Source organism: Chiloscyllium plagiosum, chromosome 4, assembly GCF_004010195.1.
Source record: "Chiloscyllium plagiosum isolate BGI_BamShark_2017 chromosome 4, ASM401019v2, whole genome shotgun sequence".
NCBI lineage: Eukaryota > Metazoa > Chordata > Chondrichthyes > Orectolobiformes > Hemiscylliidae > Chiloscyllium > Chiloscyllium plagiosum.
The window spans coordinates 101802693-101829252 of record NC_057713.1 but is presented as its reverse complement, the minus strand read 5'-3'; the positions used below and the strand labels follow the sequence as shown (position 1 = coordinate 101829252).

The 26560-nt window shown below is 40.1% G+C and overlaps 2 protein-coding genes across 5 annotated transcripts in view; one reads left to right on the top strand and one right to left on the bottom strand.

The window, feature by feature from the left end:
- bmper (BMP binding endothelial regulator) overlaps nucleotides 1-18840 on the top strand; it is a 67310-nt gene extending 48470 nt beyond the window's left edge. For all 3 annotated transcript variants that reach the window (XM_043688764.1, XM_043688765.1, XM_043688766.1), the window contains 4 exons: nucleotides 648-974; nucleotides 10189-10525; nucleotides 14988-15118; nucleotides 18022-18840. In XM_043688764.1, the coding sequence (XP_043544699.1) occupies nucleotides 648-974; nucleotides 10189-10525; nucleotides 14988-15118; nucleotides 18022-18200 (974 nt within the window). In that variant the 3' untranslated portion in view covers nucleotides 18201-18840. The remainder of the gene's footprint in view (nucleotides 1-647; nucleotides 975-10188; nucleotides 10526-14987; nucleotides 15119-18021) is intronic.
- Nucleotides 18841-20673: 1833 nt separating this feature from the next.
- Nucleotides 20674-26560, bottom strand: part of dpy19l1l (dpy-19-like 1, like (H. sapiens)) — an 80443-nt gene continuing 74556 nt past the window's right edge. For both annotated transcript variants that reach the window (XM_043688761.1, XM_043688762.1), the window contains 3 exons: nucleotides 25394-25493; nucleotides 24279-24404; nucleotides 20674-21070 (listed from right to left, as the gene is read on the bottom strand). In XM_043688761.1, the coding sequence (XP_043544696.1) occupies nucleotides 20902-21070; nucleotides 24279-24404; nucleotides 25394-25493 (395 nt within the window). In that variant the 3' untranslated portion in view covers nucleotides 20674-20901. The remainder of the gene's footprint in view (nucleotides 21071-24278; nucleotides 24405-25393; nucleotides 25494-26560) is intronic.

The window sequence follows — 26560 nt, the reverse complement described above, 5'->3', positions numbered from 1 at the left end:
TGGGGATAGGGTGAGGTATTGCACAGAGTTGAGGGCGGGGGGGTGGGTGAATGATGGCATTGGGGGCAAGGTTAGGTGCGGGCCTTGTGCGCTGTGTGCTGCTGCAGTCTCCTGGATGGAGAGCAGACTTTAAAAACTCCGAGCCCCAGAGACATTTAATCGATTAATCAAATAATCAATTATCCATCACGTTCGGATAATCGAGGTTCCTCTAGATTTGCTACAATACTCCCTAACTTTATAACATCTTACAATAGGTTCAGCCCTCTCTATCTAACTCTGTATCCTCCTTCAGTTCCAAAAGCCCCGTCTCCTTTTATCCCAATCCTCTCCTTGTGCATCCTCCAAACTCTCTTCCTCTTCCCCAGGTCATGTCCTCCAATTGTTTCTACTTCCTCCACTCATTTCTCTCTCTCTCTGTGCAAGGCTTTCTCTGCTTCCTCATCGGCATATCTCTCCTTCACCAACCCTGTTCTCCATTCCCAACCCTCTCTGCCTACGTGTCCCTTTCTCTCCTTGTCTCTCTCTCTCTCTCTTCCCCCCCCCTTCCCTTCTCACCTCCATCTCTGATGTGATTGTACTGAGTTCTCCTATTATTAGTCTTAGTGTGTGTTTCTGATGCCGACTCTCTGTTTTAACCTTCACAGAGCCAGGTGTTTGCACTGTATTTGGTGACCCTCACTACAACACATTTGATGGAAGAGCCTTTAACTTTCAAGGGACTTGCCAGTATGTGTTAACCAAGGACTGCTCTAGTGCAGCTAGTTTCCAGGTGCTGGTACAGAACGATGCCCGCAGGACTTATGCCTACTCATGGACCAAATCCATCGAGGTGGTGCTAAGTGGGACCAGTATTAGCCTCTTGCAACATCTAACTGTGAAGAAAGATGGGATGAAGATTTCTCTGCCCTATAAGAACCAACAATTCTCCATTGAGTTAGATGGCTACTTGGTGAAAGTAGCAACAGAAGCAGGTGAGCTACTGAAATATTATTGATGTGTAAAAACTCTCTCACAACTCCAGGCTGCTCTCAGCCCTGGCTCAGAATGTAGCAATCTCACCTTAGACTTAAAATGATATGGGTTCAAAGCTCATTCTGGAGATGAACACAAAATCAAGGGAGTGGGGAAAATGCTGAGATAAGGAAAATCCCATGGCATTATTTATTGTAGGAAAGCAAGGGAGTTCTTCCCGGTGGCCCAATATTTATCTCTCAGTTCACTTCACCTTCCTGTTTCTGGGAACTTGCTGTGTTCAAATTGCTTATGTTTCCTACATTACAAAGTGAAAACATCTCAAAAATACTTCTTTAGCTGTAAAGCATTTTGGGATAGTCTGAGATTGTGAAAGATGCTCTAGACTGTAGAAATGTGAATTTTATTAGCAGACTCAATATTGACAATATTGTATACATTATATATCTACTGTGTACTTATACATATTATATTGGACAATTATATGTATTCTGTGTAACAGCATTTTTCCCAACTGTAAGTGCTGCATCAAGAAGTGTTTGGTCATTTCCTCTGCGTAATTAAAAGTACAGATTATTTTCATCAAAGTGAGGGATGCAGAAGCAGCATGTAGTTCTGTTGCGAAACGAAGAGCCCTAGGGGTACAAGTGCATAGTTCCATGAAAGTGAAATCGCAGGTAGACAGGGTGGTGAAGAAAGCATTTGCTATGCTTGCCTTCATTGGTCAGAACATTGAGAATAGAGGTTGGGACATCGTGTTGCGGCTGTATGGGACATTGGTGAGGCCACTTTTGGAATACAGTGTACAATTCTGGTCCTTTTGTAGAAGGATGCTGTTAAATGTGAGAGGACGCAGAAAAGACTTACAAGGATGTCTCAGGTTTGAATTATTGGGAGAGGCTGAATAAACTGGGGCTTATTTTTCTGGAATGCCAGAAGTGGAGTGACCTTATAAAAGTTTATAAAATCATGAGGGGCATGGAGAGGGTGAATGGCCAAAGTTTTTTTCCTAGAGGGGATGTCCAAAAGTAGAGGGCAAAGCTTTAAGATGAGAGGGGAAAGATTTAAAAGGACCTGAGGGGTCATTTTTTCACACACATAGTGGTGCATGTGTATGGAATGAGCTGCCAGAGGAAGTGGTGGATGTGGATACAATTACAAAATTTAAAAGGCATCTGGATGAGTATACGAATAGGAAGGGTTTAAAGGGATATGGGCCAAATACTTGCAAATGGAACAAGGTCAGATTGGGATGTCTGGTCGGCACGGACAAGTTGGACCAAAAGGTCTGTTTCTGCACTGTATGACTCTATGACTCTATGTTTGATTGTACTAACATCAACAACTTGCATTCATCTAGCACTTTTAACAGAGTAAAATATCCAAGGCACTTCACAGGAGTGTGATCAAGCTAACTCACTGCTGACCTGATAAGGAGATATTATGACAGATGATCAGAAACTTGGCAGGAGGTTTTAAGGAGAAAGTGAGGACTGCAGATGCTGGAGATCAGAGCTGAAAATGTGTTGCTGGAAAAGTACAGCAGGTCAGGCAGCATCCAAGGAACAGGAGAATCGACGTTTCGGGAAGGAGGTTTTAAGGAGCATTTTAAATGAACTGGAAGGAGGTGGATTGATCAGAACATAGCAACAGGGGGCCTGTTCTGACATTGACTCTTTAATTCATCTACCCACCTTAGTTCCATAACCTTAAATATCCTTAGCCAACAGAAGTATCAATCTCAGTTTTGAAATTTTCAATCGAGCCTCAGAGTCAATAGTGCTTTTTTATCATGGAGAGTTCCAGATTTGCACTCCCCTTTGTGTGAAAAAGTGTTTTCAGACATCACCCTGAATGGCCTAGGCCTAATTTTATGGTTATACAGTATTCTCTTAGGAATGGGATTAGGCCACTTTTCCCTCAGGATTTGTACTGAACTTTTCCCTTCCTCACAATGTTTCTCTCTCTGCCCTATCCAATCGTCATTAGCACCTCAATTAGATCACTGCTTCATTTTCTCTTTGTGGGGATTCTCTTCTATGCAACCTGTCCCCATTATTGAAACCCTGTTCACTCTGGGATCACTCTGTGAATGTGCATTATCCCGGCTTTGTAATGCTGATAAATCCTTCCTGAGATCGGGTGCTCAAGACTGAATGCAATTCTCGAAATGAAGTCGAACCAGAACTCAAAACAGTTTTACATAAACAAATTTGTATGCCAGTCCTCTTGAGATAATGTTAACTTCCATTAGCTTTGAATTTATTATTTGTATTTCAATTGTGGTAAATTGATTAGTTTAGGGATCGAATTGCAAAGTGTGGAGTTTTGAGGAGCCAAAGGCATCAAGGTTGGGTTTAAGGGGTTGGGAAGGTCTACATGGGGGGTGGGGACAACAGGTCAGGGTGTTGGTGGAGGTGGGGAGGGGGATAATATGGGATGGAGATTTAGTTTGAAAAAAGACATGCAATCTCTCCCAAATAGAAATCTCTGAATCAAACAGAAGAGAGAGATCTCTTGTGAGGTAGGGTTCAGAGTGTAGCTTAGATGAAGCAGGATATGACCATGGAGTGTGTGATATTAATATTCATGTGCAACATGAGCAAATGTTTATTCTCCAGTGTTAATATCCCACAGCTGGGCAAGTAAAACACTCACCATTGTCACTAAATTGTGACTTTTTTTCAAAAGTGTTTGAGGAAACAGCTTGTCGGTTCAAGAATAAGAAATATTTAAATAATTATCAGCGCTAATATATTCTACAATTAACTAGTTCTTGCTTTCAATACTTGGGTATAGTTTAACAACCAGATCTTTCCTCCTTTCAACTGATCTAAAACACTTTGTCTACACACTAAGTGTGTGAAACACAATTTAATGTATACATTTCTCAGGAAATTGTAATCTTTTCAGGGATAATTTTCTTTCTGCTGAGTTGGTTCAGCCAAAGTAAATGTGACACATCCCTCAGTTTCACCCACACTACAGTAATCGGATCCTTTCTGAGACAGTCAGTGGAAGATTTTGCTCAGTGCTGAACTATACAAATCTGGGATGTGAATCCTTTCCCTCTGGCAGGACTCCTGTGATGTTTAATTAAAAAGGAATGTGAGGTGGCCACCTCCTTAGGGCTCAGTGTTTGATCTGAGCTACAAACCCATTCAGACCAGGAAGCATCATCATTTCATCCTTGGCTTGCCAAATGAGTGAATTTATCAAGGTCATGAAGGGGACCACTCTGCCCATCCTACTGGTGCTGATCCTTTAAAATAATCACCAATAATCCTCTTTCCCCTTCCTCTTTCCACTGAACCCTGTAAAACTTCTCCTTTTCAAATATTTATTCAGACGTCTGTTGAAAGCTATGATTAAATTAGCCAGCACTGCCTTTCAGTCAGCACAGTTGACAGAGGGTCAGTACTGAGGGATTGCTACTCCCTCAGAGGGTCAGTACTGAGGGAGGGCTGCACTGTCAGAGGGTCAGTACTGAGAGAGTGCTGCACTTTCAGAGGGTCAGTACTGAGGGATTGCTACACCATTAGAGGGTCAGCTCTGGAGGAGTGCTGTACTGTCAGAGGGTCAGTACTGAGGGAGTGCTTGCGTTATCAGAGGATCGGCTCTGAGGGAGTGCTGCACTGTCAAAGGGTCAGTACTGAGGTTGTGCTGCAGTGCCTCAGAGCTCAGTCCTGGGGGAGTGCAGTATTGTCAGAGGATCAGGACTGAGGGAATGCTACACTGTCAGAGGGTCAGTACTGAGGGAATGTTACATTGTCAGAGGGTCAGTTCTGTGGGAATGCTGCACTGACAGAGTATGAATTGAGGGTGTGTTGCAGTGTCAGGAGGACAGTACTGAGGGAGTGTCGTGTTGTCAGAGGGTCAGCACTCACGGAGTACTACACTGTCAGGGGTTCAGTACAGAGGCAAAGCTGCACTGTCGGAAAGCCAGTACTGAGGGAGTGCTACACAGTCAGAACTGCCATCTTTCAGGTGAGATGTTAAACTGAGGCCCATCTGTACTCTTTAATAGATGTAAAGGATGCAATGGCTAAAAATAAGGGAAGATTGGGGAGGGGATGGGGCTACTGTGCGGTGTCCTCCGTCAATATTTTTCTCTGAATCATGACCACTGCAACAGATTGTCTGGTAATTATCTCAAGCGAGTGGGATCTTGCTGTGTGTTCTTTCCTATATTAGGACTATAACTGCTCTTCAAAAAGTATTACAATGGCTGAAAAATGCCTTGTACCTTCCTGAGATTATGAAGGGTGCTATAAACTGTAAATGAAAGTCTTTATCTGATTCAAAGCTCTTTATCACCTCAAATACTAACTTCTGAACCCAGCAATTGAACTCACTCAAATGTCAGTCACATTTCAATTAGTTTTAAAATAATATTTCAACAATCTGAAAGCTAATATTGTTCCTAGAGCTCATTGCAGAAATAGCTATCAAAATAGATTACACACTACAACATGATTAGAAATCTACAGTTAATTATTACCACTCCAGGCGGCAGAAAGCTTTCAAAGTTGAGTAAAAGACTTGCAGATTTTGAAAAGGCAAAAATTAGCATATTTCAATACGTTTTCTCCACTCCAAGCCGCAAATAAACAACTGCTTTTAACGGAGGATGTTTATCCAATTTTGCCTGTAACTCCAGACGTGCTTGTGTCTATACCCCCATGCCTGAGTCAACCCCTCCAGCTCGCAGATGGGCCTCAGTTTAACGTCTGACCTGAAAGATGGCAGTTCTGACTGTGTAGTACTCCCTCAGTACTGACCCTCTGACCGTGCAGCATTCCCTCTGTACTGAACCTTTGACAGTGTAGTCCTCTTGAGTGCTGACCTTCTGACAACATGGCACTTCGTCAGTACTGATTTTGGTACAATGCAACACACCATCAATACAAACTCTGTTAGTGCGGCATTCCCCCAGAGCTGACCCCCTTTACCGGGAATAGGCAGGAAAAATAGCCTGGTGGCAATCCCACCATCTTCTCATCTTGTCCCCGTAAAATGATAGGTGGGCAAGCGCCAAAATCTCAACATGTGGCTCAGTGCCATTCTCAGTTTAATGGAATTCCTTTTCCTTGGGAAGTTTTACTATGTTAACAGTTCTATAGTGCAATTTGTTGCTGGTTTCAGATTGGATCAGGCTCACGGATCCTCAGTGAGCCAAAGGTGGAAACTTTCCATCTGTTGGCCTGGATTTACTTTAAAGCTCTCTCCTGAATCATTGTGAAAGAAACATCTGATAGCACATTGCTTGAGCTGTGTGCCACATTATCAGCCTCCTCACTGCAAATGCTGCCTTCTTTTCCCATGTATCTAAAAACCTTGTAAAGTTGGTGTTTGCACTATGGGCTCTTCAGCATAAGCTGCCCAGGTAACAACACACAATAGAGGTTCTGCTTCTTGGCAAGAGGAATCTCAGAGAATGTGGTTCAAACACCTGCAAGCCCCAGTCCTGAATTCAGGAGAACCCCAAACTTCATTACGGAGTAACCCAGCAAAGTCAAACCATTAGGCAAACAGATGTGTTGGATAAACATCCAATTGGATTGCCAAGGAAGTTGACAAAATCTTTCAAATCATCCACACAATACATACTTCAGATATTTAACGTCCCATAGGTTGCTGGAGAATCGATACATTGTGATTACTGATCGTTGTTACCAGTGCAGGGTGAGGAAAAACAACCACAACATTATTTAGAAATAGGGGCAACTTTATACATCAGTGGAAACTGAGCAAGAACGGTTACTTTGTTCCAAACAAAATATTAAATTTCCTTCCAAAATAGGAAGAGTTGGCAAAGTTAATCTCGAAGGTTAAACAAAAGAGCAGAGATAATGGATGATGGTAAAATGAAAAAGCACTGAGTATTTTCTTCCAGCTGTTGGCTCGGTAACCCTTAGAAATCAATCTTCTGGTAATACTTCATTCCTCTGATGTAGTTTCTAGACTCGGTCTGACAAGAAGATCTTCCTGCACATTAGCTGGTGTGTCGGTTTACAATCATCCTACCTTGGGGACAACTCCCCTGAAACAATACCAGCAATAGAGCCATAATGAGCTGTCTCTGCCATCAATATGGAGACACATTCACTCAGCACAAAACAAACAATAAAGGACTGAAGGGATTTCTTGCCAATTGGGACTGTTCCTCTGTGGATATTTATTTAATTTTCATTAAATATAAATTATGTCAAGCATTAAATATTCAGTGTTTTTTTCACATCACTGTGTCCTAGATTAGATTAGATTACTTACAGTGTGGAAACAGGCTCTTCGGCCCAACAAGTCCACACCGACCCGCCGAAGCGCAACCCACCCAGACCCAATCCCCTACATTCACCCCTGCCCCTAACACTACAGGCAATTTAGCATGGCCAATTCACCTAACCTGCACATTTTTGGACTGTGGGAGGAAACCGGAGCATCCGGAGGAAACCCACGCAGACAATGTGCAAACTCCACACAGTCAGTCGCCTGAGGTGGGAATTGAACCCAGGTCTCTGGTGCTGTGAGGCAGCAGTGCTAACCACTGTGCCATTGTGCCACCGTGCCGTCCTATGGGTACACTTTCAGTTTAAGCACTGAAACAAATGTTCAGGACTTTTTAGGAAATCTGACATCTCAAGAATTAAGACATTCTCCTGCTGAATTTTCCTGGTCATGTGACATACTTCATGTGATAAGCCCGGTCACATTGCATTCCATTACTTTACCTATATGAACTATTCCACATTAAAGTTGATATGAATTCATTAGCAACGTGACTGCTGAAACCTTGAAATTGTCATTTTCTTTATTCAAGTCAAATTCAGATTTAACATTTTGCAGAATGTTCCAGAGGACATTCCCAGCTGCCTGTAATAAATTTGGAAATTTTGTCAGGAGAATCAGGGAAGAGAAAAGAGAGAAATAGAGAAGAACTTGAGGAAAGAGAGGGACAGAAGTAACAGAAAAGAAGGGAGAGAATAAAGTTGAGAAAGAAGAAGACAGAAAATAGGAAAACTGTAACAAAGGTTGTGGAGAAATAAAAGGAATGAACTAGCTATTAGGGAAAGGGGCAGACAGGAAGATGGAGGGTGGGAGAATGTTCGTGTGTTTTCTGTAGGGTAATAGATTAGTTTTGGTTGTGTGCAGGGGGAGGTGGGTTTGTTACAACGCAGGGTAAACCCCTCTGCCAATTTAAACCTGACACACAGAGAAGCTCACCTTGCGCTGTAATCTGTTAAATTTCAAATGCCAAAGAACTATCCCAGATGTCATTATTTAAGGTAAAAATTAGCAATTTTATTCTTTAAGTCTAACAGAGAACATTAAAACAACAACTATTTACAACTCCTTTAAAACCTTACCTTTTAACTCCCACTCTACAAATACTGGTCCGATTTTGTAAAAATCCCCGATTAAGATTTAAATTTAAAAAATCATGTTTCAAAGCCAGTCAGCTTTGTCAATTCTTGTCTGTAGATTTTCCTCTGTATTTTTCTGGGTCATCTCTCCTTCAGTCTTCTGCTGCACAACTTTTCTTATGGACAGGTACCTTTAAGACAGCTATTCAGCTAGCAGTCTGTACTTGTTGGTGCCCTTTGCAGTTCTCCCCTAACTGTTCAAAATGTCAGGTTTTACATCTCAAAACTTCAGATCATTTCATTGGTTTGATATCATTCCCAAACAGTAAAATTCAAATTCGATTGGATTTTGGTATCTAGGGCATAATTTAAACTGATTGGCTGAATTTGATTTTGTTTTTGTTCCATGACAATGCAACTCCAACTATTTGTTTCAACCAAATGTTACATTTTTAAATTGTTCAGCACTCTCTGTGCTTTCAGTCAGTCCTTGCAAGCTTCCTCTCTCTCTTAAAGATACATTACACACCTACACCTTCATGACAGGTCACAATTTAAAAATACAAGGATTTTCAATGGCATGTGTTGGTGTGCGGCCCTGGCTTTGGCTTCAATAAGAGTATTAAAAGCTGATCATTAAAAGCTGTTATTCCCAGGACAGGTTAGGATGGATAGTATGATGCAAATGTCAGTGGCACAGCAAAGGGTGATGGAGTCATCGCTTACTGGTTTTAACTTCGACCAATACTCTGGTGCAGTGATGCTTTAAACTGACAACAGATTTCAAAACTGTCCCAACAGTGGGAGAAAACAAATAATAAAGAGTATTTATTTCCACTTTAGTAAGCTCAGGATGTCGCAATGTCCTTTATATAGGATGGAGTCTTTTTGCGGTCTAGTCACCATTCCATTGCCAATTTCAGCACAGCAAACTCTCTACTAAAGAGCTATTTTTTAAATGGTGAAATCATCTGCTATAAGGAGATGAGGTACTAGTGAGGTACTGTTATTAGTGAGGTTGATTGAAGGAAAATTTTGCCCAGGTTGTGGGTGAGACCTCCCCTGTTCTTTGAAATAATGGCCACACGAGACTTTGCTTTGAGCTGAAATGGTTAATAGGCCTTTCATTTCTCATCTCATCCAAAGTAATTCTCCAGCAAAGCACCACTCCCTCAGAACTAATTCTCCAACAGTGTAGCATTCTGTCAGCACTGACGCTCTGACAGTACTGCACTCCCTCAGCACTGACTGTCTGACAGTGCTGCACTCCCTCAGTACTGACCGTCTGATAGTGCAGCATTCCGTCAGTATTGTCCCTCCAACAGTGCAGCAATCCCTCAGTACTGTCCCTCCGACAGTGCAGCACTCCCTCAGTACTGTCCCTCCGACAGTGCGGCACTCTCTCAGTACTGTCCCTCTGACAGTGCAGGTCTCCCTCAGTACTGTCCCTCTGACAGTGCAGGACTCCCTCAGTACTGTCCCTCTGACAGTGCAGGTCTCCCTCAGTACTGTCCCTCCGACAGTTCTGCACTCCCTCAATGCTGTCTCTCTGACAGTGCAGCACTACCTCAGTACTGTCCCTCTGACAGTGCAGCACTCCCTCAGTACTGTCCCTCCGACAGTGCAGCACTCCCTCAGTATTGCCCCTCCGACAGTGCGGCATACCCTCAGTGCTGACAGTGCAGTCCTGCTCAGTAGTGGTCTGTCATCTCTTTGCCAAAGTTACTGGAGTGGAACTTGAACCCACAGCTTTCAAGCTCAGAGGTGAGTATGCTGCTAGCTACTTTCCGCTGAGTTTGGCTTTGTACCTTTCTGAAAATTGTCAATAATACATTCTTGCTTTGTCCAGGTATTGTGATTTCCTGGGATGGAGACAGTTTTGTGGAGGTACTGGCGACTCCAGAATTGAAGGGCAAACTTTGTGGTCTGTGTGGGAACTACAACGGGCACAAGCGAGATGATCTGATTGGTGGAGATGGCAATTTCAAGTTTGAGGTTGATGCTTTCGCTGAATCGTGGCGAGTGGAATCAAACAGCATTTGTAACAGACCGCAGCGGAGATTACGACCACATCTGTGTTCAGGGATTGTAAAGGTGAAGTTTCGGGCTCACAGGGAATGCCAAAAACTGAAGTCCTGGGCCTTTAAGAACTGCCACTCAAAGGTAGACTACGTCTTGTTCTACAGGTGAGTATTTCCCAGTGTCAGTGGTAACAGGCAGCTCCAATCCAAAGTGACCAGAGAACTCATAGATTTTCGCAAAAAATGTTGGCCATCTTTTAAGAGATTCCTTTTTTCCATACTTTTCATCTGGATCAGCAACAGATTTAATTTCCTAATATCTCCTGCAAAGCACCTTGGAATGTATTACTGTGTTAAAGATGCTATATTACTGCAAGTTCTTGCTATGCTCTTAGCCAGTGTGGGACTGGAGTCACCTATAGGCCACACTAGTTAAAAGCATAGCAAGAACTTGCTTGAGGGAGAATAAGTTTTTCGGGTCTGCTCTCAATCAGTGTAGGATGTGTGAGTAGGAGGAGTTACAAACATTCCACAGTCACTTGAGTTAAACTCTCACGGGGAAGGAACTGAAGGATAAAGCAGCCACATGTATGCGAACCATTCACTTTGGAGAGATTTCTGCCATATTTTGAGTTTTAAACTCCTTCGTAAAGACAATATCCCCAAGTACATGTTAGGACACAATCTAAAGTTTATAAACAAGCCCTGATTGGCCTCCTCCCTATTGTTTTGGGATAGATTTGCTAAATTCAGTTTGAACGGACTGAGAAAGTCAAATCTCAAGTATTTCAATCAACTCTCCAGCAGTGGTCAGGGACCCAGGTTTCACCCAGGTGAACACAAGAACCAACAGTGAGACCGTGAATTCAGGGCATTGAGTCAGTTGTCTCGTCTTGGACTGGAAATGTGTAGATTTAGATTGGACAATAATGGCAGACTTTCTTCCCTAAAGGACATTCACCAACCAGGTGGGATTTTATGACAATCCAACAGCGTCATGGTAAGCTATTTCATCCTGGTTATAAAATAACCAGCTTCATGAAATTCCGGTTCTGAACTTTTGTGTGTCTGGTGCACAAATATTAATGAGTTTGCTGATATTTTAGTACAAGTTTGCTGCAGTAATCTATGTACATGATAGACCAAAGCCATGATACAAAATAAGGTTGAGGTTTGGCTGTGAGATTAAGAGGAATTCTGATAATTTGTTAATGTGTACAGTGTGTTCAATATAGCCTCTGCTGTATTCATGCATGATTTTCCGTTGAGTGTGTGTGTGGTGCACCCTGTTTGCTAACAGTGGTTAAATCCTTGCTAGAAACACTCTGTGAGAGACGCCGCACCCTCTGAGGCAGCAGTTAAAACAATACGTGAAAAGTATCTGATCAGGACACTCGTGAGTCACCTGGGAGAGATCACTGGCTTCAGCTCAACATGAGGAAACAGTCTTCACATTTCAGCTAGTTCACAAACTGATGGATTAGTGAAGAACTATCAGCTATCTCAAACTGCAGGTTCAATGTTATTTGGTGGTTTCAGTGCCCTGTCACAGTCTGCTGCTGTAAGTTCGTGAGCCATCCGCAGGAGTAGTGAACGCATTTTAACTGGACAGGGCTGGGAAAGTTATTACTTCATCTATTGTGGATTTAGATCATTGCAATTTCAAACATAAATTCCACTATCCCTGTGAGACTGCCTGTCTGTGGTAAATATATTGTGTGAGACATTAAAATTGTACGATTCACTGTGATCTCGCATGCTCAGAATGCACTCTGACCCTGCACATACGACATTAAAAATCTGAATATCGGCTGTGCCTGACAGGGCAAGGTTCCCATTCATGTCTTAATGAATTCTGAATGAAAAGATACCTGCAAAACATAAGGAAACCATTCAGTCTGTAATGCTGGTTTTCTGCACAAGAAACTCGGTTAGTGCCACCCTCCCACCCTTTCCTTGCAGCACTGCACTTTTTGTCTCTTAAGGTAATTTCTGAAAGCCACAAGTGAACCTGCCTTTACTGCACTGTTCAGTGTATTCCAGAACTGATCCACACGCTGAGCCACTGGCATGAGAAGATTTCTCTCATATCACTGATGGCTGTTTTGCCATTTACTATAAATTGGTGTCCTCTGGTTTTCAACTCTTTTCCCCCATTGGGAACCAGATCGTTTCTCTCTTAACTATTCTGTGCAGACTTGTTACGATTTTGAACACCTCTATCAAATCTGCCCTCAGTCTTCTCTTTAAAGAGAATAGGCCCAGCTTTTCTGACCTATCCTCATAACCAGCATTCCCTCTGATTTTTTTCTTCATCATGCAGGCCTCTGAAGTCTGTGAATGGCAATGACCTCTGGAACTGAAAGTCAATGTTGCAAATGGAACAGTAGTGCATATGCGCAGCTTTGAGAGAGCACTGTTTATAACTGAATTCTCTTGACCCTGGAAATCTTACTTTCTTCACCCTCTCAATACTTTCTCATGTTCCCTACAATATTGTGCCCAGAAGTAAACTGAACTAATATTTTCTCAAAAATTTGCTTACTTTTACTCTATGCCTCTATTTATACCTCTATTAACCACTTTCTTAATCTATCTTGCTAACCTCAGATTTGTACAGATTTTCCCCCAACTCAGCTTCTCCTGTACCTATTTAGAACTGTGCTCTTTTTTTCTATTTTGTCACTCCTCGTTCTTCCAACCAAAACGTATCACTTCACACTTCTCTGCATTAACTTTCATCTGGCACATATCCACTCAATTCACCAGCATGGCAGCATCCTAATGCCAGCGCCCTCACAGTTCACCATTTTTCCAAGTCTTGTGCGATCCATCAATTTTGAAAATGTGTACTATAGAACCAGCTTTGGGTTATGAACATAGATTAAGAAAATCAGGAGTTTTAATATTGATTCTGGTCCAGTCCATTGCTGACCATCCTCCAGTGTGAAAACAAACATTCGTCACTACTCTGTCAATTTACCATTCATGTTGCTGCTCATTTATTCCATCGGCATTAACTTTACTGATGGAAGTGTATAATGTGGCTGCTTGTCAAATGCCTTTGCAAGTATATTACACCACATCGACCTTCTCAGTTTACTCATCAACTACCTTAATCTCAAGTTAATTGAACGCAACTTGCCTTTAGCAAATCCATGCTGTTTTCCTTAATAAATTTGCATTTTTCCAAGTGATTGTTACTTTTATCCAGGATTATTGTTATGAAAAGCTTCTCCATGCCTGAAGTCAAACTGATAGGCCTATAGTTGCAGTATTTCTCCTGACATGCTTTTTTGAAATGTAATATATACAAGTCTTCAATATTTTGGCTCCACTGTATCTAAAGAGGATTGAAAATATGATAGTCAGTGCCTTGGCAATTTCCATTCTTCTTTCAGTTTCTTTGCATGCAACTGATCAGTTTTGGTGAACTGGTTAAGTACAGCAAGTGCCTCCTCTTTATCAAGTTTAGCCCATCCAATGTCTCAACTACCTTAATTATTTTTCTTCACATTTAGAATTTGCTTATCCATTGTTCCATGAGTTCAGTTGTGCTCTGTGAGATCTTCCTTCAGCCTGTTAAGAAAAAAAACTAATAAACTGATTTTTTAAAAAGATTCCTGAATATTCCTGAAACTGGCTGTTTCATGTTTTAATATGAATTCTTTCAAATCATGGATTTTTCTGATTTAAAGTTATGAACTAAAGTCAAATTAATTTTCTGGAACTTGTTAACAAGCAATTTTTGAGTTCCTTTTTGCAGGAGTTGTACTCTGAAATGTCTGATTAAATTTAAATAATTGAACTTCCTTTAGTTTTGTTCTGGCTCTAAGCCATGTTTCGATTCTCCACTAGATGGCAGAGTGAGTGCAGGATATGAAATTTGGCTAACGCAAATATGAATTTCACTTTAATTAAATGCACGGCTCATTCGGTTACTCCCCAATAATCAAAAGGAGCGATTCCTGTCTATTCCTGTCAGGTTTTGTGCCATTACTGCAGGAATAAGGCAACTCTGAACAGCTTCATAAAATGCCAGCCTAAATCTGGAGGTTGATTTAAACTAAAATGCAAAAGTATTGCTAATTTTTAAAGTAAATACATTTACCTGAGCTCAAACTTTTGCTGGTTGGTCTTTGCTTTGGGAATGGATGTACCTTTAACCGGAAACAAGAAAACAGATTATCTTTAATTTAGTGACTTGCCACATCATCAAAAAAACACTGTAAATCTGTAAACCAGTGTCCAGACTGAGGGACATACACACTGAACCTGTAAACCAGTGTCCAGACTGAGGGACAGACACACTGAACCTGTAAACCAGTGTCCAGACTGACGGACAGACACGCTGTACCTGTAAACCAGTGTCCAGACTGAGGGACAGACACTGTGAACCTGTAAACCAGCGTCTAGGCTGAAGGACAGACACACAACCTGCAAACCAGTGTCCAGACTGAGGGTTAAATATGCTGAAGCAGTGAACATAACAGATTCTTGAACATAGATACGTGGAATTCTCCGCTTGCATTTTAGACAGGTTGAACATGGTTAGTGAATCCTTTTTTGAATTGTTGCTTCATGTCTCCCCCATCACAATCTAATGCATTTTTTGTGTTTCTCACAGATCCTGTGTCACAGATATGTGTGAGTGCCCACTACACAAGAACTGTTACTGTGAGTCTCTGATTGCCTATATGCGTGCCTGTCAGAGAGAAGGCGTCCAGGTTCACTGGCGACCAGAGATGAGTTGTCTTGGTAAGTTCACAGCAATGACCAAAAACAAGCTATAAGAAAAAAGCATCAAGAATAGGCTAACAAATCACTGAAGGCTGCTCTGTTATTCAACAATATGATTGTCTAGTAATGTCCTTGTCTCCACGTTCCTGCATACCCCACATCCTTAACCATTTATGCCCCTTGTAGATCAAATATCTGACTAACTCAGCTTTTCAATACATTCAATGATCCAACTTTAATTTTTTTTTGTGGAAGAGAATCCAAGTTCTAGATTCTCCCTGCAGCAGCTACTCTGTTAACACCACTGGAACTGTATATGTCATAATAAGATCAGGTCTCATTCTTCTGAATTCCAATGAGTATAGATAGTTTCAACCTGCTCAACCTTACGTTTTGAGTCAACACCCACCTCCGAGAAACTAGCCAAAGAAACTTTTTCTGAACAGCTTCCAATGCAAGTTTCTCATTCCTTAGTTAGGTGACCAAAATTGTGTGCACTACCCTAGGTGTGTGGTAATATGAGTCAAAGCTAGCTGGCTTTATTAAATGCGTTTATTTATAAGGCATGGTAAGAGAGGATATCATAGTGGAACTGTACAGACTTGGGCTTCTGTTCCATTTGATCTGATATGGATGCTCAGTACACACTTTAAGAGTAAAAAACAATTAACCTTTTACTCCATAACATTTGATTTTGCTGATGCTGTGAACAATGTAGTAAGACATAAATAAAGCAAAGAACTATGGATGCTGGAAATATAAAACAAAAACAAAAATTGCAGAACAAACTCAGTGGGTCTGGTAGTTTCTTTGAGACTTATATCTCTGTAAATGTCTGCCACTGCTTTTCTACTCTCTTACCTTTAAACTTATTTTCCCACTACACTTTAGCCAATGGTGTACATGCCCTTACATATGCCCCTACTTAACTTTAAGTCAGTTATCACAGATCCATATTGCTCTCTTTCAAACTGAATGTGAAATTCTAGCATACAAGTACCACTCGATTAAAAGCCTAAACTCTGAAGAATCATTTTGCCACAAATCTGTAGGTCTGTTTTTTTCTCTCCACAGATGCTGCCAGACCTGCTGTCTTTCTTTAGTATTTTTGGACTTAATTTATATTAATTCCATTCTTGCCAAGAGGATCTCGGAAATCATTAATTAATCCTGTCTCATTACACATTACCTGGCCCAAAATAGTCTGGTCTCTATATTGACACAGAACATAGTGTTCTAAGAAACTGTCCTAATGCATTGCTTGAAATCAGTATCCTGGTTACCATTGCCAGTTTGATTTGTCCAATTGGTGTTATGATTAAAATTACTCCAAGATTATTGCAGTACCTTTCTTGTTAGCCTCCATGATCTCTATGTCTACAGAAAGGAGTCCTATAAATGATCCCAACCAACAACTTTTTTTAAAAAAAGAGAAAATGTTGCAGGTCTGGCAGCATTTGGGAAAGAGAAAAAGAGTTAATGTTTCAAGCCTCATATGACTCTTCTGTTCGGAGTCAAAACATTAACTCTTCTCTTTCTGTAAATGCTGTCAGACCTGCAGAGTTTCTCCAACAATTTCTCTTTTTATTTCATAGTTCCAGCATTTGCAGTATTTTGGTTTTCCCTTGACATTTCCTATCTCCACCCAAACTGATTCTACATCTTGATTTTTTGATTCAAAATCATTTCTCACTGATCTCATCCTTTCGTAATAGACCTCATCTTCGTTCCTTTTGTCATCGTTCCTTTTGTCATTCCAAATCAACCCTTGAATATTAAAATCCCAGGTTAAATCACTTCACAATCTTACCTTTGTAATGCCTATTGTATCATGCTTATTTATTTTCTGTTTGTGCCATCAATTCTTCTTTGTTATGGATGTTGCGTATTCTGATAAAGAGCTTTTAATTCCACCTTTCTAGCATTTTTCCAACTTTGACCTTACTTATTGGTGCACATTTATGTTTGTACACTCTCTCCCTTCCTATCTGACTCAGGTTTTTATTTACTGTATAATTACACCGCAAGAGCAAATTTGCATGTGCTTAATCCTTACACGTGTAAACTTTACCATAGGGAGACCTGGGAAGAGTAACATCCTGCAGCAACTTTCTCCAAATTTTACCCAGGGTGTAGATTGGTGACTTCGCGCAGAGTCCATGTTTCAGGAATTGTAGATTATGCTTTTACATTTTTAAGCATTTTACCAAATATTTCCATTGACTGTAAGAAATTTTGTATTTGGACACAGTCCCATCCCTTTGTTCAGCAAATATTTGCGCCTGAAATGAGAGCTTTCAATTCTGGGTTTCAGTACACTAGACAGTACCTGTTAAAAGTAGTCGAACATTCATCACTCTCCAAACACGGGGCATCTTGTTTCATTGCATAACTTTTCAAAAATGGAAATATTTTGCCTTCATCTGGTTGCATTCTCCTCTAACTATTCAGAGAAAACGGTTTCTCTTCCCACTGCCATGTTGTTATTTCTAGTGTCCCCAAATATCTATCCACCCTCCCCATTCTATATTTTTTTTTTGATGACATTATCTGAAAGCTTAGCATTAGTTTTCACACAAATGCTGATGACACCCAGCTCTTCTCGATATCACCAGTCTCTAAATGGATGAGTAAAAACCTTTACTCCTTGTATATTATGAAGAGTGAGAAGATTACCTTCTACTCCTGTTACAAGCACTGATAGAGGCAAGTGTTTTAAAGTTTTGGCTGATAGGGGCAAGTGCTTAAAGGATTTGTTAACCCATTTTGTAATTCTTTGACCTCAGAATTCCCAAAAGCACCACAAGTCCATAAGTGCCAGATTTCTAAAATTACATAGAAACCAAAGATAGATCTTTCAGTTCAGAAAAATAGACAAGATGTGTGTGTGCGTTCTTAATCATTATTCATTCTCTTTTCAGCTACCCAGTGTAAGCATGGTGCCATATACGACACATGTGGTCCAGGCTGTTCCAAGACCTGTGAGAACTGGAATGAAATTGGTCCTTGCACTAAGCCATGTGTGGCAGGCTGTCATTGCCCAGCAAGCCTGGTACTTCACCGAGGACGATGCATAAAGCCAGCCTTATGTCCCCGGTGACACAATTGGGAACCCCTGACCTCAAAATCAATGGTGATGATTCGAAAACAGCTTCTTTCACCAGCTTTGGATTGACTGCTCTGACATTGTAATTTCAACAGAGAAAGAAGAACGCATGTATATTTTCAGTATGAGCTAATTGATCATTGATTAACCATTGGGAAAAATATATAAACTGATTTTGAATGTATAAACAGACTTTAAATTAATATAAAGAGAAAAGAACTTAAGCCAGTCAAAAATCATTTATTGTACTGCTTTCAACATTTAAAATATTTCAGAAATCAGTGTTTAATATTTAAATATTGGCCATTGCACATGTTTCTGTACAGTCTGCTGCAGAAAATTAACTACAAGAGTGAGAATTAGCAGTTTAAAACGGTGCATGAATGAAGGGCACTTTCTCCTCATCAGGTCAACAAGGTTAGACCTTATGTCTCTGAAAAGAGGCAAGACTGAATATTATTTGATATCAACAAGGTTTGTTCATTTTCCATTATTTGTCAAGACAGACGATAAAGGAGCTCTGTGATGGGTAGTATCTTTAACATCAGATGCAGGTTGGCACACAACACAAGGACACACATGGGCAAAACTTCAAACTCTGAATGTCGGGGGAAACAACAGCTGGCTCTTTGTCCCACAGCTCAAGGACTGAAAGCATTCTGTTGCCCTATCTCAAGGACTACTGGCTTGATGCATTTAGGATTTTTTTTGCAGATCTAAGTTGTGACTGGATCCAGTCAACATCATCCTCACTGATGATTACAGAACTCACTATTCACAGAAAGTCAAAGTGACTCCAATAACACCACCTGGTGTGGAATGTGTCTGATGTATGTCTCAGTCACTCCTATTTAGAATGTAATAGAGTAATCTGACACAGTATTTCTGTTTCTCACCCTGTTCCAGACAGGAATTGTTACAAGAGCACAAAACAGAAGGATGAGCATCAAGATTGATTCAATTTGAAGTTACCAATAGCCATCTGCTCAACTTAAGGTGCAAGGTTTGTTGTATTTGACATCTGCTGAATGAAGTATGGAGTGTTATTTATTGAGAAAGTAAATATGTCTGCGAATGTGGTCACATATTTCATATTCTGGATGAAATGCCAGTGGCAACAACAGTAGACAGGAACAGGGATGATGGCACTGCTTCAGTGCTAAGATTGTAGAATTAAAACATATTGGTTACTTATTTGTTCATTGACATTTTTGAATATTTCAAATGATAAAGGGCATCTGGGTTAAACATTGGCACCTGCCAGTGACCAGTTTTTTTTATTCTCCATGTGACAAACAAACAGCATTAGTAAAAAAAACTGTTTGGGAACAACCAGTTTCTATTGAAAGGCAACATGTTTTTGGTTTTTTTTAAAAGAACATCTGATTGCTACATTGTATGTCAAGATTGAGCAGTGGGGTCAAGCATGTTGCACTCTCAATCTCAGCAGGCATAAGCTCTAGAGCTGCCAAAACAAGAATGTGCTGTTTTTTCTCAAGTGGTCAATGTCCGAATGCAGCAAGACCTGGACAATATCCAGGTTTACACTGACAAGTTAACATTTTTACCTCACATTGCCAGCCAATGATCACCTTCAATGACAGAATCTAACCATCATCTCTTGACTTTCAATGACAATACCACTGACCAGAAACTGGACTGAATTAGCCAAGGGATTACTGTGGCTACAGCAGGTCAAGGGCTGAGAATTCTGCAGTCAACAGCTCATTTCCTGTGTCCCTAAAGCCACTCCACCACCTACAAAGCACATGTCGAGAGTGAGAGTGATGGAATACTTCCCATTTGCCTGGGATGTGTGCAGTTCTAAAATCATAAGAAATTTACCACCATCCAGAACAAACCAGCCCACATGATTGTTTGTGGATGTGGTCCCATTCATTCATCTATACTAATGCTTATTAGTAAAAGTATGTACCATCTGCAGAAATTCAGTAAAGCTCCCTGATGGCACCTTCTAACCTACAGTCACTACCATCTAAGAGGACTGGCAGCAAATACATGGAAACATTGCAAATTTCCCATCAAGCCACTCTCCATCCTGACCTGTAAAACTATGGTCACTCCTTCAGTATTGCAGGGTCAGAACCTTGGAACTCCCTCCCTCAAAATACTGTGGGTGCATCCACACCAAATGAACTGCAGTGGGTCAAGTCAACTTATCACTGCCCATCCTAGAGAAGACAATAAATTCTGGCAAAACCAGTAATGGGTATATCCTATGAACTTTTTAAAAAAAATTGATTCAAGAAAAATCAGAGTTACTGGGGTAAGGCAAATGTCAAGAAAGCATCTAATATTTTTGGAAAGTGTAAACACAGAAAATGAGATGAAAACAGAAATGTTGGAAACTCAACAGAACCTGTGGAGAGAAGAGGCAGTATATTAAATTAATAAACAGCCACAACCAAAAACACTTTTTATAGACAAATAATGGCAAAACCTCACATTTTACTCAAAATCTTTATTGAAAATAATCACATATTGCATAACTCCATAAAGACATGAAAATTCTGTTTATAAAGAAACATGAAGATCATATTTCTACATTTGTTTTCATCTTCATTCACACCTCCTGTCGCATTCTTCAATCAATTTGGAATATTTCATCTGTGCAGCAATGTTCAACCAAAATTGGCCTCGAAATTCCCTTGTTTATCCAAATTACCACAGATTTCTACGTCCAACTGAGACTTTTCTTTATCTTTAAGACTTTATAAACGTCATTCTGAAACACAGGAGTGAAGTGAGGGGCAGGCGACTTGGAAAGAATCGAACAGAGAGGGGGTTTCATTGCATTGTGTGCATCTTCCACGTCCCAAATTTCTGGCATGCTGCAACCAGGCCTGAGAGAGATAGAAATCAACACCGTATGAAAAGGTTTTTGCAAATAATTTGCTTGGATCATTAAAAAGATATTTTTTAACGAAAGTGGACACAAGTTTGTAATTCAAATTTGGAAGAAGCCTTATCCAGGAATGTCATTATTTTGATTGGGTTCATGAACTAATCAGAAACTTGTCAGCATTGCTAATTTAGTAATCCTGACAGTGAACACTTAACGTGTTCATTATTGATAAATTAAATAATTGCCCCGACATCATTGCAAGTGTGTGGGATGACTAGGTTAATAACAGAATCAGGACTGACAATGATGCAGTTTCCTCATAATACCATGTATTCTTCTAAACCAATACTTCCAATTGCATCAATTCAACAGAGCTGTTAGAATGGAAGAGGCAGAAATAATTTCACCGAAGCACCTTTTAGTTTAACTGGATTTCAGTATAGCCTTTTCTGTATGGCATTTATACGAATTCGGAGCAGGAGTACACTATTCTGCCCTTCAAATCTGCATTGCCATTCAACAAAATTATGGCTGAACTGCTGTATTGCACATATTATTTTCTGATCTCCCTCAATATCTATGATTCCCTTGTCTAACAAGAAAATATATAAAGATCCACATCTCTGCTGCCTTCTAAAAGAGCTCCAAACCTGTAAAACATTCAGTGAAAACAATTCTCTTCATGTGTCCTTAAACGATGACCTTAAATTTTAAAATGGTGTTCCCTAGTCCTGGATTCATCCTCAAGAGGAAACATTCTTTCCATATAAATAAAAGCAAATTACTGCAGATGCTGGAATCTGAAACCAAAAGAGAAAATGCTGGAAAATCTCATCGCGGGTCTAACTGACCCTTTGACAAAGACTCGAAACGTCAGCTCTTTTCTCTCCTTACAGATGCTGCCAGACTTGCTGAGATTTTCCAGAACATTCTTTCCATATTCATCTTATCAAGACTGTTCAGGATCTTATATAATTCAATTAAGTTACCTTCAGATTTTAGTGAACCTCCCCAATAAATTTACATTCTTACATAAGGAGACAGAAATCTGCACTTTGTATTTGAGGTGTGGTCTTATCAATTTTTTGGATAATCAAAACAACAATCTTTTACACTCTTTCTCCTGTAATACTGTCATCCACTACTCTGAGCTATTTTACAAAATAGCCTTTTAATGAGGCACCTCGTCAAAAATCCAAGAGCAAATCAGCAGGCTCATGTTACCCATAATGCATATTATTCCTTCAAAAAACTCCCAAACTGTGAAATTCCCTTACAAAAAACCATGCTGAATCATCCCGATTACCTTGAGTATTTCTAAGTGGTCAGCTATAATCTCAGTAATGACTGATTTTAACACTTACCATGATAACCAAGCTAACTGGCCTATAGTCTCCTATTTTCTACCGTACACCCTTCATGAAGAGAGGGTTTAGGTTGCTACTTTCCGATCTAACGCAATGGTTCCAGAGTTCAGCGAATTTTGGAACATTAATAACATATACCTACTACCTCTTTAACTGACTCTAGCATGAATTCCATTTGGACCCATAACTCTGTCAGCTTGCTCAGCACTGTTTCCCTGGTGATGGTAATGGATGCGGTTTTGCCTCCAGTAGTGTGCTTATCTGATGTGACAATGCTTACTATTTTTGCATTTCTAACTAGCTTCCTCCTGTACTCTAATTTCTTTCTCCTGATTAGTCATTCTTGGCTGTGCTTCATATTCTGATTATATCATCTCATTTGCTACAGGTAGTTCTAAGACAGATACTGTACAGGGAGCAGTGTTCTTACATTTCTTAAATTTACCTTATTAAATTTACTTGTGTTTTCTAAATAAATAAGATTTCAACCTTTATTCAGGATGTGCTATACTTTGTGTTAGATCTTTGGGTGATTTTTGAACGATACGGAGTGATATTTTTTGCTGGTCTGCCCCAACCCCACTTTTCCCATAGGCCCCATTATTTCTGTTAAGTGATTTCCTACTAAGTGAGGTGTCACGGGAATGCAACAACAGCATTAGAGGAGAACTACCTGTACTTATGTTTGCACAATGATAGGCTTTTTTCCTTAAGTTTGATGCGTTGCTTAATTTGTTTAATTAAGCACAGACTGTGGGTCTCCTCTTGGAACTTTTGAATACAGTAGTTTTGAATACAGTACTTACTTTGATATTCTGAAATATCCCCATATGTCTATTGTTGCTTTGCAATCTGTCAGGCTAGTATGCCACCTCGTGTCAGTGACCTCAGCTTTCATGCCACATCTCAAGCTCTCAAAAGCATTCTATGAATTCCTTACCTCGGTTCCTATTGCCAATTTGATTTGTCCAGTGTCTACACATGATTATCACAGCCACTTTCTCACAGGCACCCAATATTTTTTCTTGTACATTTTGTCCTACACTGTGGTTATTTCTAAGATGCCTGTAGATCACTCATGATAGTGACTTCTTTCCCTTAATATTCGTCTTCAAACTGATTCTACGTCATCATCACATGAACCAAAGTTACTGCAATTACTGCACAAATGCCATCCTTGATTATTAGTTCTACTCCTCCACCTTTACCTGGCTTCTTACTCTTCTTGAATATCATATACAATGGTATTACTGTCACTGAATCATTCACCATCAAAATACTGGGGTCACTACTGATCAGGAACTTAATGGTAACTGGGACACCGATCTATAATTCACAACTGGGTATTCGGTGGCGAGTAACTAATTTCCTGACTCCCCAAAACCTGTCCACCATCTTAAAAAACTGAAATCAGAAGAAAGGTGAAATACTTGCCATGGCCTGAGTTCAGCTCCAATAATATTTGGCAAGTTTCACCATCCAGGATGAGGCAGCCCACTTGATCAGCAGACTGACCATCAATTTAAAGATCACACCATACCTTCAGCAGTGTGTTAACACATTCACATAAGGCTAAAGGAGAAAGGAATCTAATGCCATTCTGAAGTTATTTTTAAGTAAAACGCATAAAACTGCATTTAATTAAATTAAACCCAAATGAATTACTCAACATTGGAAATAAATTGTTAGTACTGCTGCACACAACAGAAACAGTTATCTGCTGGGAGGCAAACAGCCAGTCAACTCAAATTCATTTCAAAATGAAGAACTACCTTACATATGAAAAATGAAATTATTCTGATCAGAAGCTACTTACAAAAGATTTAAATTAGGTATTACCTTGTTTTTCGCAAACACCAGGAATCTTCAAAAACAAAATAATCGACACCTAGTCTTATGAGCCCATTTTTCACTTCCTCTGCTGATTTCCGACTGTACATTGCATACACTTGCTTTGTCCTTTCTCTATTCAAGAATAAGCAGAGGGTTTATTATCTAATTAAACATACTTAAGCGATGGGAGGAGCATGGTGAGCACAATACCTCCAGAATGGGGCTTTAACTGGGGTTGATTTGGGGAAAATTCAAAGCAGAGGTGATGAAAAAGACAGGATGGAGTGTGAGGGAGCAGAGAAAGAGTCAGGAGAGGGGTGAAGAGTGAGGCGGGGAATGAATTGAAGGTTGAAAAATTGAAGGGAGGGATTGGGAAGAGCAAAGCATTGGAATGGAAAACTGCAAGATTAGAGAATGGTGGAGAGGGTGATTTAGCAGGGGAGACAGGAGCGAGGGTGGAATCCTATGGGGAAAATGGAGGGGTTTGGGCAAGCGTGGGAGCTGTAAAGGTGGGAAGGGGATCAGTTTCACCCAACTGTCAACAGATCGGATAAAGTTGGCTTTACTGCAGTAAGATTGGTAGCACGATATAGAGAGTGACATGTGAATCGTATAAGAGAGGGAGGTACAAATAAATAACATTGACAATTGCAGGAAATGCCTCTAACTGAGAAAACTGGAGATCAGATATTCAGAATTTGAGTTGGAGGAAGGACAAAATTTACTTTTGAGAAATGGCAGTCACCTGACTGAGGGATGGGGGATGGTAATGGTGGAGAGAATGAAGTGATGAAGATATTTATTGCTTCAGAAGGAAAACTGGAAGCATTTGCTGGTCCAGAAATGCAAAAAGGGACATGCTACACAAGAAAGTAATATATAGGAAAGACAGAATACATAATTTTACCACAGAACTGAGATATCTGCATGCTATTGTCAATCACTGCATCCTCTAACTAAACACTTGATCGTGGCTCTCACAGCAGGATGCAATGGGAACAGAGTAGTACTACAAGTTAATTACCAACCAGTTATTACACTCCTGTGCAATTTAAAGAGAACGTTAAGTAATCACATTGTGTTAGCGATGTAATAGTGAGAATAATAAAGTAATTGCTAACCTCAATCCAGCATCTTCGTAATGTGGGTGATTTACAATAGGTCGTCCTGTAGATAATTTGATGCTAGCCATTGTGGGCATAGCCCCAGCAAACACAGCATCTGCAATGTGAATTAATTATTGCATTTTCTCATTAGCACCTCTATTTTACTGACATCTGACTTTAAAATATCACTAATTAAGTTGCAAAATCAAATAAATTAGAATTACAAAGAATGAGGCCAGTCAGCTATTAAGACTGAACTGTCATTCAGCTAGATCATGGCCAATCTTCTACCTGTGCAATAAAATGCTGAATCTCCATATTCATGACATAATACATAATACTACCAAATTCTGAACTGAATACAGTCGATGTTTGATCCTCCATAGCCCTTTGGGGGAGATAATTCCTAAGATTCACTACTCTCTGAGCACAGAAGCTCATGATTTTGCTCCTAGAAGAATTACTGTTTATTTTCAGACTGTGTTCCCTGGTTATAGATGCCACCACCAGTCCCCAGAAATGTTAATGAACCAGCAATCTACAAACCCAAGCTAATGCTCCTCAATGTTTTGAGGAAGGGTCACCAGACCCGAAACATCAACTCTGATTTCTCCTTACAGTTGCTACCTGACCTGCTGAGCTTTTCCAGCAAGTGTAATGCTCTGGGCACATGGATTCATGGCAATTAGGGGAATTTAAATTCAAACAACAGACCTGGAATTGAAAGCTAGGTCTCAGTTTTAATGGTCAACTTTGCTATCATTGATGTGTTAAAACAATCCTTTAGGGATGGAAATCTGCTATCCTTACCGTATCTGACCTATGTGTAACTCCAGAGTCACAGCAATATGGTTAACTCTTGACTGCTTTATGAAAGATGCTTGCATTGAATCAGTTTAAAGCAAAAAAATGCTGGCTTTTCCATTGATACCCACATCCCATAAAAAGAATAAAGAAAAGCTAAACCTGAAAAGGTGAAAATATTAACTTGATTCTAGGCAAGTGGGTGCCAAATGGCTTGATCACTTTTCCTAACTCTCTCCTCACCCTGAATAAAAACAGGAGTTTCACTCAAACAGCACTCTGTTTCTACATGTTTCTTTTATTTACCCTTTTTCTCCATTGTCAGATTTAACATATATAACTATAATTGGTCACCACTGATAACATTGCTTAATTTGA